Here is a 13,193-nt window from a genome sequence, read left to right on the forward strand (position 1 = left end):
ATACTCATCTTATGTTCAGAACAGGAGTGAGACTGCATTAATTCTACAGTGTAATCAGGTATGGGCAAACTTTGGCCCTCCAGGTGTTTTGGACTTCAACTCCCACAATTCCTAACAGCCTACTGGCTGTTAGGAATTGTGGGAGTTGAAGTCCAAAACACCTGGAGGGCCAAAGTTTGCCCATACCTCATCTAGAGAATGACATGACTTTGCCTGATGGTAGGGCCAATTCATATAGATAAGAAGTGCTTCTTAATATAAACTGGCCCACATACTGGTTCTAAATAGTGGACCTGCAGGCTTTCAGATTAGCCTACCAGTGCTTCATATCAATATAGCACTACACAGAAGCTGGGAATATCTCAAATGTACCTTTTATCTCTAAAACAAAGATACCTCACACATTTCAGCAAATAAGCCTTGGAATCGATAAAAGAAATAGGATTCAGTTTGTCTTTAGTCCCTGATATGTGGAATTCCAGATTCAAATATGATGTTTGCATACTCCACAGATCCAGGAGATGGAAGCACACAATGTGGCTCACTGTGATGTTTCATGATGTTTGACCTCAGTGGAAATTTTGTGTTGACATACGTGACGTCCTCTATCCTTGTTTTGGGCTTGTTTGGTATGGCATATATGGCATTCATTTCTTTACTTGAAGGGTGTTTGGCAGCTTGGACATCATGTATCTGAGAATTGGTAAGAAAACCAAAGAGCATTTAAAAAATAAAACAAAACCAGCTACTTATATTTCACCTGGAACACCATTCTGGATGTTGTGCAAGTATCCATATTAATTTTAGTGTGTGTTAATGAGTTTGTGTCTTTTAAAACCTATCCTAAATTGCATTTAAGTCTTTTTTTTCAAATAGGGCATCTTAAGTGGTGAACCTCTTGTCCAGCATCGTCTGAAGGGTCATAGGTTTTCCACCTCTGGGCTAGTTGAGCTGCCAAATTACTGAGTGTACCTGCTCAATAAGCATATAGTAGGTACTTTATAACCCAACACACTTGCTTTTAAAGTAGAGGAAACAAGTAGAGGAAGCACTTGGCAGAGGAATGGTTTCTGTGACAGAAAGGAAGAATCAGATTAGACCAGTTGGGTAGAAAATGGGTATAAAGAGGAGGATTTTTATCTTTCTATGGAAGGAAATACTGATTTTTTTTTCCTTTTTGGGGGGTCTGTTTGAGGAAGGAAGCTGTAAAGATCCCTCCCTAGTATTGAGTATAATGGTGGCAGATCTTTCTGCCGCTGCTGTGGAACTTTATTCAAGAGCAGGCATCTTTCTCTGCAGAGAAGGAGAACCACTATATTGAATGGTTCAATGGATATTCAGAGACCATAGGATCACTATTTCAATGGCAATTTCTAATATCAGTTTTTTTTTCTTTTCTTACAGTCATATCAAAACCATCATACTGCCATAGTGCTCTTCTGTCCAGAACCTAATACAAATCTTATGTGAAACAGGTTTTAAAAATCCACAAATAATCATATACCCACACGCTACTCCTGTTTCATTATTTAAAATTGTGTGAATGCGAAAATACACAATCTACAGGAATCTTTGTGGTTATTGTATGTGACTATGAATTAAATTTCCACATTAACCCCCCAGTAATTGAGAAATGGTTTATAATGTACACTACTGATTCTGGGCTTTGAATACAGCACTAGTAGTACACATTACTGTTTAGTACATTGCTAGGAAAGGGCAAGTATTTATTTTTAGAAAGGTAAACGAAACACAAAAACAAGAAATTGAGTTTTAGTTTTCTTGGAAGATATTTCAGTTACTACAAATGTATTATTAGTTACTATTTACAGTATTTATATTCCGCCCTTCTCACCCCATAGGGGACATGGCAAACATTCAGTGCCATAGACACACAACATATATAGACAGACACACAGAGGCTATCTAACATTGCAGCTTACATGAGGGTATTCTGGCCATCAGGGGAGCTGTCACTTCACCATCCATTAGTGACAATGATGGAGTACTTCCCCATTCTTTTTGCACAATTGCTGAAGATTTTTATGGTGTCGTAAATTAGTTAAATTATCCTCCCCGCATAAGCTGTACCTAAATTTCCTGCTTGACAGATGCAACTGTCTTTCGGGCTGCAAAGGTCGACAGCAAGCTACACAATGGTTGGAAGCTCACTCTGACCCGGGCTGGCTTCGAACTCATGACCTTTTGGTCAGTAATTATCTTAATGCGGCTGACTCCAAGCCTGCTGCACCAGTTCCGGTGCTTACAATACTACAAACAGAATCTCTAGAATTCCTTCAGATCTGATTAAGATAAACTAGGATTGCAGTGCTTAGCTAGATATATATATCTATAGAAATTGATAATGCTCATATAACAAATTGTCTTTCTTCACCTAGCTTGTGAAAGGGTAACTCACCTGCAATGTTATTACTCTACAGTTTGGGTTATCACCAAAATCCAGGTCTGCTGCTGTTATCAAGAAGAAAATCTCATTTAGTATATAAATGTACTTATCTATGGTCCACATAACATACTACACTTTTTCTGAGTACCAAAAAGCATATACCTAGATATGGCACTGTTCCAAACACATACTATACAGATATATGTCAGGAAGCCATGATTAGTTGCAGGCCACCTGTGTTAAACAAGAAATGATTGTGTTTGTGTTTACAGATTTTGAAATGCAAAAGAGAACACTTGGCTTCTGCAAGGTTTTGACAAACCTCAGGTAATATGTTTCAACAGTACCCTGATATTTTTTGATAAAAAGTGGATTATTGGAAATGGAAAAATCTATTGACCCTGATCTTGATGTACAATAAGATGTTGTACATCACCAATGGTTGGAGACAGGTTGTAATTCTTTGCTAATTTCAATCTTAAAGGAAGCAATGAGTGATTGTATCTATTATTTCCCTTCTACATGAAACTACGGTTCTTGAAGACTATTTGGAATTAAGGAATTGCTCTACATAAAATTTGTAGATGGAGGTTTATTTGTACAGCAAATAGTATTTCAGCATAGAAATGTGCACAGAAAAATGCTGTTGCCTGAGCGGAAAAATGTTGTGTTTTGTGCAAAAGAACTATGTGCAAATTTTGCACAGAATAATTCCTGAACTGATGATTCACAGCAGTCCAGGATTTCCTTTGTCACGATTCCAAAATCTCAAGAAACATTAATGTTGGTAATTTTTGAATATCCATCCCTTCCCCAACAATGATAGGAAACTGCACATGTTTTGCAAAACAAGCATCCTCACCTGTACCACGTCTTGTGGCTTGAGGTGATGTTAGACGTCTCATATCCAGACACATATTGGGCATGGTCTTGGAAGATGCGTACTTGAAAACTTGCATTCTCCAAAGCCAATTCACTGTCTCCTGTGGACCCCTAGTTGAACACAACTAAGTGGGAAACACTAACCAAATCCCAAACTACAGTCTTCCTCCTGTATGTTGATGGTGGCTGCAAGGGCTGTTTGGCAACACAAGTCAAGAGTTTCTCTACATTCCCAATCCAACACCCTCTATATTTTTAACTGATCTGTCCACCTAAAGGGACGTGTTTCTGGTTTCTCTTTTTCTTTGTAGAAGACCTAAGCATTTCACGTTACTAGTGGGGGGTAGAGTGTGCTTTTTAAAAATGAAACTTTAAATAATACAGACAAATAAAATGTACAGGAAATAAGATAAAACCACCAAGAACAAAATCCTTAGCTCAAACACAGTAAAAGTAAAGGTATCCCCTTGACATTAAGTCTAGTCGTGTCCAACTCTGGGGGGTGGTGCTCATCTCCATATCTAAGCCAAAGAGCGTTGTCCCTAGACACTTCCAAGGTTATGTGACCAGCATGACTGCATGGAGTGCTGTTACCTTCTCACCGAAGTGGTATATATTGATCTACTCACATTTGCATGCTTTTGAACTGCTAGGTTGCAGAAGCTGGGCCTAACAGCGGGAGCACACCCCACTCCTTGGATTTCAACCACCAAACTTTTGGTCAGCAAGTTCAGCAGCTCAGTGGTTTAACCCGCTGCACCACTAGGAAGCCCACCATTCAAAAATGTATGGCTTCAAAAGAAAGTGCTATAGAACCTATTTCAATAACATTTAAGAAGCCAAAACTCCATTTCAAAGGTTACACTTGTGGGAGATCAAATGCTTGTCTGATTTAATACATTGTAAAAAAAAGTTTTCAGTTGTTTGTATAGTTTGTATTTGTAGCCTGGGGAGTTCATTTCTTCATCTATGCAGATATCAGTAGCCTGTCTTTTATCAGTCCAGAAAAAGGCTAGGAGAATCCTGTTCCAATCTGTAGCTATTTTAAACAAGCTGCTGCACAAGGCAAGTTGATTCCTTCTATATTACTTGTCTGTCATGAATAAACAGTGAAAGCAGCCCATTAATAGGTGAGGCTCACAATATTTGTCCCATAACAAATTATTATAGTTGTTTAACACAAAAAAGTCCTAAATTCAGAGGGTTTTTTTTCTTTTCACTGTAATTTAGAAATGAAAAAATTGATAAAGAAATTCAGAGCAGGCTTGAAATAGCAATAAAAATAACAGTCTCAGATGAAAGAAAATCCTTTTATAGATTTTTTAAAAATCCTGTTGCAGATTGAAATGTTTAAAGAGAATTTCTCACTAAGGAAGAAAGGCAACTCGTATTGTTGATACTGTTGTGTTTGTCACCAATCCTGTTTTAGAACCAACTTGGCAAATCCTTTATCACCCTGCTGACACAGTGGGTTAAAGTGCTGAACTGCTGAACTTGCTGATTGCAAGGTCACAGGTTTGAATCCGGGGAATGGCGTGAGCTCCCGCTCTTAGCCCCAGCTTCTGCCAACCTAGCAGTTTGAAAACATGCAAATGTGAGTAGATTAATAGGTACTGCTCTGGCGGGAAGGTGGTGATCCATGCAGCCATGCTGGCCACATGATCTTGGACGTGTCTACGGACAACGCCGGCTCTTCGGCTTAGAAATGGAGATGACCACCAACCCCCAGAGTCAGATACGACTGGACTTAATGTTAGTGGAAAACCTTTACCTTTACCTTACTACTACATAGAATGGTACCTACAGTGCTATGTAGTGGATTCTAGCCAGGACACCCCCCATGCTACATACTAGTAAACAGCTACTGAGATTGACAGGGCTCCATTCCTTTGTGAACTAAGAAGTGGTTGCCTGATGTTCTTATCCTCTTCCATGAGTTTGAGAGTAGGAAAAGGACCCTTGTTGCACATTCCCCTTGTACTGGACATTGTTTGTTCATGAGTGAGGGTGGGGATGTGGAAACATCAGGCATCCATTTGATTGGCAGGGGAATAAGCCCCCATTTATCCCAGCAACTGCTTAGCGGTAAGTAGAGATTGGGATGCTTTCACAGTCCCTACGTAGCCCCTAAACTGGGTATTACGTAGGGAATGAGAATACATAGCTGTTATGAATGCGTAATTGTAGATTTGGAATTGCTCAAAAGAATTCCAATCAGAAATGCTAAAAGAGTCCTCGAAACTTGAAAAATCCTTGGCAAATGATTTCAAAAATATCATTTAACGGCAATTTTGTTAAAACTACTGGCAAACAATACTTTTTACACTAATAACTTTGTTCTCACGTTGCATTATTTTGAAAATAAATTACATAATTACTGCAGAAAAGTAGCTTGTTACCAATAGCTGTATTGCTTCTAACTTGCATGGCTGTGTCTCTTCTGTTGTCGTGCTACATAATGCTCATATCTATTCATTAGCATTCCTAGCACTTAGCATGAAAAACTGAAAGTTTAAAAATAGAACTGAGTTACATGAAGACAAAAGAAGATGAAACATTAGGCCTGTTTGATCAAGAAAAAATTTGTTTCTAAATTCGATTCTTAATTGGGGTGTTTTTTTGTTTCGATATTTAAAATATTTACAAAACTTTCCAAAAAAATGTTTTGTTATTTACGAATTTTCGTTATTATTTACAAAACATTTTAGAAAAAAAAATTTTCTTGATCAAACAGGCTAAGTGTGAATGTTGCAGTAATGGTCACCTTGATTAGCATTGAATGGCTTTCTCCCACCCTGGACATTCCATAGATAATATTAGATGATATATAACTCACCATTTGCCTAGTTTCCAACAGACCTCTGAGGATGCCTGCCATAGATGTGGGCAAAATGTCAGGAGAGAATGCTTCTGGAACATGGTCATACAGCCCTGAAAAGTCACACAAGCCGGATGGCGCGCGGAGGCCGCTTGTGAGCGCGCGCGCGCCATCCAATGGGCTCCGGAGGAAGAGGAGGAGCCAGAGCCGGATGGCGCGCGGAGGCCGCTTGTGAGCCCGCGCGCGCCATCCAATGGGCTCCGGCTCCTGCGCCCCCCTCCTCCTCCTCCTCCTCCTCCTCCTCTTCCTCCCAGCTGGGAGGAAGAGGAGGAGGAGGAGGAGGAGGAGGGGGGCGCAGGAGCCAGAGCCGGATGGCGCGCGGAGGCCGCTTGTGAGCGCGCGCGCGCCATCCAATGGGCTCCGGAGGAAGAGGAGGAGCCAGAGCCGGATGGCGCGTGGAGGCCGCTTGTGAGCCCGCGCGCGCCATCCAATGGGCTCCGGCTCCTGCGCCCCCCTCCTCCTCCTCCTCCTCCTCCTCCTCTTCCTCCCAGCTGGGAGGAAGAGGAGGAGGAGGAGGAGGAGGAGGGGGGCGCAGGAGCCAGAGCCGGATGGCGCGCGGAGGCCGCTTGTGAGCGCGCGCGCGCCATCCAATGGGCTCCGGAGGAAGAGGAGGAGCCAGAGCCGGATGGCGCGCGGAGGCCGCTTGTGAGCCCGCGCGCGCCATCCAATGGGCTCCGGCTCCTGCGCCCCCCTCCTCCTCCTCCTCCTCCTCCTCCTCTTCCTCCCAGCTGGGAGGAAGAGGAGGAGGAGGAGGAGGAGGAGGGGGGCGCAGGAGCCAGAGCCGGATGGCGCGCGGAGGCCGCTTGTGAGCGCGCGCGCGCGCCATCCAATGGGCTCCGGAGGAAGAGGAGGAGCCAGAGCCGGATGGCGCGCTCAGCAGCAGCCTCCATGCCATTAACGAGCGGAGCTTCAGCTCGTAAAATACATGGGGCTGCTGCTTCGATATTTTTAAACCCTTCCGGGTTTAAAAATATGTTTTGATATCGCTTCGGATATGCAAAAAATAACGATTTTAATACGAAATAACGAATTAACGAAACAAAACCGACAGGCCTATGAAACATACCTCTCATTTTCCTCTTGAGGAGCATCGTGACAACTAATATGAAGGCTGCAATAATTGTTATGCCAACCACAATGGAGCCCAGCACCAAGATAACTTGGTAAACTCTGAAACAATTCACAATGTATTAATTAAACCCGCCCTCAGCAGAAACAAGTACTTGATAAATTTGGCAGGATACCTTTTGTACCAGCAGTTCATAATTATGTTTTCCCTTGCTTTCAGAGGGGGTTAGAAGCATACACATGTCTTAAAGTTTGCAGAACAATAATACACCAGAGGAAAGGTAAAGACAGAGATTACCATGTTAGGTGTAGAGAATAAAAGTGCTTCCAGTGCACAAAGAAAGAGGTCTTCCAATTGTCCATCATTGTTAATGGTGGCTTTTACCCATTGGGGCTGATGGTGCAGAAGGTGTATCAGAAGTCATGCAGAAAAAGATTTACTTCATTGCTCAGTTTCATGACTTGCCAGGTCTGAGTGCATTTAATTAAATGGAAGATTAGGATCGTACCGTGGTGCAGAAGAGATGGGAATTGTCACACTTGGTTCTGGCCTGGGTGAAAAAGGACCACAAAACTTGGTTGAAAAGTCTTGTCCTTTTATTTACAGAGTAGTTACATGCACAAATACACACTTGGCCACTCACACTTGCATACTTGCAACCTCTTCACACAGGTTGCCTGAACGGCCATGTGCTGTGGCAAATCTGGCGACCGCCATTGGGGGTGTGGGGAACCTGCCGCCATGCAATCCACATCGCCTGGCTTGCCAGGAAGCTGATCCCATAGGGGAAAGCATCAGCCATGTGGCTTCTCATTGCTTCCTGTGTCACATGGGAAGCCTCCTGTGTTGCCACCATGTCGAGACATGCCAGCTCCACTCTAGTTGACCCACGGAGCCCTGCTGGACATTCCTCTTCATTGTGAGATGGGAGCTGGCAGGCTCTGTGGGTCAGCTAGGGCTGAACTGGCATATGCCACCAAAGTAAACCCCATCTGATAAGGACATTGTACATATTTATTCTGTCCACATGTATCTTTTTCATGGTAAAGAGACAGCTGTCCTTTTTAATCTAAACTGGATTGGAAAATATATAGCCCATTTATAATTCCACTGAGTTCAATGGAACATGTTTGCTAGTAAATAGTCACAGGATTGGACTCTAAATAGGGTGCAGAAAGAAGGCAGTTCCTCCCATTGCCCTGTCTTCCCAAATACATATCTCTTTGCTTTTCTTCTGTCTGTGCCTGATCAATACACATATACAGTAAAACAAAATATCACCATATACTGTACACATGCACTGAAGCCAAGCAGAGTGTTAGAGATTTGCCTGCAAAGTGGGAGTAATACAGAAATAAGTTACATCGATCAGAGGGAGATGGTGGTGGGAACTGAATGTTGCAGGGCATAAAGTGGACTTTCAACTTAGTGGACTTCAGACTTGGTTTTAAAGTTCTGTGTGTTGACCCCCCAACACACAATTGCATTTTGCTTGCACAATTTATTTGGGCTAAAATGTTAGGGAAGTAAAAGGAGTGACAGTTGCAACATGCACACATCTCTAATCCTGATGTTTCCAGGTATAAATGTAATGTTGGTACCTTTGTTCATCTTCACTTGTTACTGCCACAATGCCATTATTTTTATGTCCTGAAAATAAAATGGTACTGTAAAAGAGAATGAAACTTCTGGTTTTGTCTTTGTTGCTCTCCACAAACATTTTGGATGTCTTTTGATGCATCTACCCTGTTTAATTTAATGCAGTTTGACATCACTTTAACTGCCATGGCTCAGTGCCATGGAATCAAGAGAACTGTAGTTTTTCAAGATCTTTAGCATTTTCTGCCAAAGAGTGTAATGATTACCTCATCAAACTACATCACATATCCCAGGTGTAGATCCACCCTTTGTCGCATTGTTCCCTTATTCTCAACATCGTTATAGTAAACAACAGTACAGATCTCTAGAATGCTCGGAATCTTTTTTAGGGAAACTGGGTGTGTTACTAACTGTATAAAAAGTTGCTGCTTTCCCATTTCAGTAATCTAAGTTTTCCTGGCAGTGCTTCTCAATTTTTTCTTGTAAATCTGTCACTTACATTGAATCTGCATATGCAGATGAATAAATGAAACTCCTATGGGACTGTGCCACTTCAGGCTATAATTAGGAGGGTAACACATTTGAATTTTCCACAGGAATAAAAGTACCTGGACATATTTTTAAAATAAGCAAATGGAGGGGGGTATACATATTTGTTACAGCACTTCTTAAAGTTATGTAAGCTTATGTTCGTTGGTTTTGTTTGGTGCCCAATTTTTCCTCAATAATTGGCTCTGAAATACGTCAGGAACTCCCCTTATATGTAGATGACATCCACCTCATTATCTGCAAGTACTCACCCTTTTGAACAATCACTTTGAATTTTCTTAAAGGGATAATATTCAAATCCCCAAGGATCCCAAACCAATATATTCCTGAATCTTCCATGTGAAGAGCTGATATGAAAAAATAAATGCAGCCATTTCCTGACTCCAATAACACAACTCTTTGGTTTGGTTCAGGAGTCAGATATTGCCATCCTGTTCCTGAGATGCCTACTGGTTTGTCAAGATTACATTCTTTTAGTATATCTCCTTTGCACCAGACCTTCTTTGCTTGATGCTGCTGGGAACAGAAAGCTTTCATGATTAGAGATTCTCCTTGCTCCTTAATCACTTCTTGTAATCTCCTTCCTAACTTGTTAGGACTTCCAAAGGAAGGGGTTGTAGAGGTTGGAGGTGAGAATATCATTGTAGGCACCAGAGGATCTGGAAAAATAATAGTTACAATATGTACAATTATTTAGACTTTTTCTACATGGTGTTGAACTAGTTGTCATTTCCAGCTTCATTATTAGATATTTTGCCATGTATGTAGTATAATCAGCCCAGACAGACTAGTGGAAATTAATGTTGTATGTGTGAAATTTTTTTGAGAAAGAAATGTGTAAAAATACATGTGAGCAGTTTTGTTCCATTTTGTTGATTATTATGATAAAGGGATCGGTGTATGCTATACCCACCTTGACCAAAGGGGATCCTTGGTATCCACTGGGTTTTAGTTTCAGAACCCTCATGGATACCAAAATCTGTGGATGTTCATTTTTTCATTATTGATAATGGTGCAATAAAATGGTGCCCCTTATACAGTATAAAACAAGCAAAATCAAAATCAAAGATTGCTTTTTGGAATAATAAAAATGAGCCATGGATGGTTGAATTTATGGATACAGAAAGCCGACTATACTTACTTTCATGAACCACCACTTTAATTTTCTTCAATGAGATCATCTTCAAGCCATCAATAAGTCCAAACCAGTATGTCCCCGAATCTTCTACTTCAAGAGCAGTCATGAATAGAGAAAGGCATCCATTTCTTGGACCCTCCAGTGTGATCTTTTGGTTGGGTCTGGTAGATAGAAGCTTCCATCCTGAAAGGCTGAAAGATTTGTTAAGATCGCATTCCTTCTGCTCGGTTTCTTTGCACCACATCTTGTCTCCTGGTAAATATTGATAGGCACAGAAAGCAGTTATTCTGAGAGACATTCCTTGTGTTAGCACCACCTCTTCTGAGCTCCCTCCTGCATTTTCTGTGAGGTAAGAACTTGCAGACGCTGGAGATGAGTGTGTTTCTCCATACATAAAAAGGCCTGGAACAAGAACAGGAAAAACATGTTCTAACATGTGCAATTAGCATACACCATTTTAACCTTGTGATAAACAAGCAAATAGACTATAAAATGAGGTACTGCCTATGATGCTGTTTATGCTTCTGACTATAGTTTGTTCAACAATTTGTCCGCAATTAATGACCACAAATCTGATTTAATACGACAAAGGAGCAACCAAGCATCTCCAGAATTTGTGTTTTAGAGGTAGGAAATTGGTCAAGTGGTTTTCTGTGTAATTCTTGCACATGCTGGTTCTCAGCAGTTCATACCTCTAGAAACAATAAACAAGGGACTGATAGGTGCTATGTGGCCCCTTTGTCACAACATATAACATTGCTCCTATTTTGCTGGCTTTTGTTGCCTCTGATATAGCACTCTGGTACAGAAACCTGAAATTTAGAGGCATATCTGGCATCTGATCATGCCCCCCTTTGGTAATACATAGAGATTGGCATTCCCTTCTTCCCACCCAAGAATGCAAAGTCTCACTTAACTTACCATAAGTCTATACTGCCAACCCACCCTGTCACTTTCCTGTGCCTTGTGGGGAGAGGCCACAAGTGAACAGGTGTCTGGCTATGTCCTTGTAAAGTAATGGTAAATGTTTCCCTTTGACATTAAGTCATGAAATAATATCTGTTTCAATCATGTCCGACTCTGGGGGTGGTGCTCATCTCCATTTCTAAGCCAAAGAGCCAGCATTGTCCATAGACACCTCCAAGGTAATGTGGCTAGCATGACTGCAAGGAGTGCCGTTACTTTCCCGCCGAAGTGGTACCTATTGATATGCTCACATTTGCATGTTTTTGAACAGCTAGGTTGACAGAAACTAGGGTCAACAGTTGGAGCTCACCCTACTCCATGGATTCAAACCTCTGACCTTTCAGTCAGCAGTTTAGTGGTTTAACTCACTGTAGCCAGATGCAAAACATCTGTACTAGTGCTAAGACCCTCAGATTCGGCTGATCTCAGTGCTGAATTTTGCATCTATGTCTGCATAGCAAATGCTTCTTAAATCCTGCCTCTGATCCACAAGTCATGAAATAATATCTGTTTCAGTCTAGTGTAGATCCACATGCAGAGCTACTGCACCATGCTGAGCCATATAGCATTGCATCTTTAGGAGGCATTTTCTTTTGCTTCTTGTGTCAAATATGGTTAGGTTCTATATACAGGTCTATTTTTGTTTCTATTAGAAAATGAGAGGAAAATGTGCCTGACCCCAAAGGTAATTGAACAAATAGATGAATATGTTCTATGGGTACTTGCCACTAGATTAATGGAAATAGAGGTTCTACCCATGTAGGACCCAAGACATTTTGCTGACTGACATCAAGTAGAAAAAATACCTTCTCTTGAAGTCATAGGACACAATTCTCAAGCCCAGCTATATTATTTTGGTACCTGAGACACAAAAATTCCATAAACAACTTTGTTTATATCCAGTAAAAAATTAATTTAATTTAAAATGATAGGTCATTAATACAATTTCAACAAACTAGAGAGACAAGGAGGGGAGAAATACATGCAACACTTAAAAAAACACAGAACATTTTCTGGACTTCTTGTACTTGTGAGCCATCTAATGATGGCAACCCATTACGGCCACTGCTCCATCCATGAGTGCCAAGAATGTAAAACTGATTAGGCTACAATCCATTGTGTGAACTGCTTGTCAATTTAGGATTCTGGTCACTGAATTGTAGAGTTGAAAGTCACATGAAAAAATAATCTAGTTCAATTCAGTGCTGAAGCAGGAAATCCACCTGTAACATACCTGGAATTAAGCCCCATTTAAGTCAGTAGAGCTTATTTTTTAGTTGGCACACATATAATTATTTCCTATCTCTCAAAAACAAAAGAAAATCAAACAAAATATGGGCACAAAAGTAGCTGCCTGTTTATTGTTACCCAAATGTATTAAATACAAAATAAATAGACAAGGCCTCTAATTAATTCCACTGTGTTCTATATTGGTGGCCATGAAAAGGCAGCGTTCTTTACCATACCTGTTAACAAAAAGCATCTTAGTGGGAGACCCGAAAATCCCATCATTGTGTAGCTGAATATAATTTAGGTTGCAGACTAGGGTACAACTCAATTTACCCTTGCAGGAAGGAAATAATTTTTCTTTGTCATTGTCTGTCACTTATTCATCCAGATCAGCAATGCTGGGTTGGAGCTGTGGGAAGAGCTTCTAAAAATGGTCATAAATTTAGCGTCGATGAGTTGTCTGACTGAAATTGTG

The 13,193-nt window shown here is 41.0% G+C and overlaps 1 protein-coding gene across 1 annotated transcript; it reads right to left on the minus strand.

Moving 5' to 3' along the window:
* Positions 1–156: 156 nt before the first annotated feature.
* Positions 157–13,193, minus strand: LOC132773385 (uncharacterized). The gene is made up of 8 exons (XM_067467998.1): positions 12,955–13,193; positions 10,526–10,924; positions 9,636–10,043; positions 8,838–8,886; positions 7,745–7,786; positions 7,234–7,337; positions 2,420–2,472; positions 157–693 (listed from the first exon to the last, which is right to left on the minus strand). The coding sequence occupies exons 1-8, from the start codon at positions 12,998–13,000 to the stop codon at positions 457–459; spliced, it is 1,338 nt and encodes a 445-aa protein (XP_067324099.1). The 5' UTR covers positions 13,001–13,193; the 3' UTR covers positions 157–456.

This window comes from Anolis sagrei, chromosome 4 (assembly GCF_037176765.1).
Source record: "Anolis sagrei isolate rAnoSag1 chromosome 4, rAnoSag1.mat, whole genome shotgun sequence".
Taxonomy (NCBI): domain Eukaryota; kingdom Metazoa; phylum Chordata; class Lepidosauria; order Squamata; family Dactyloidae; genus Anolis; species Anolis sagrei.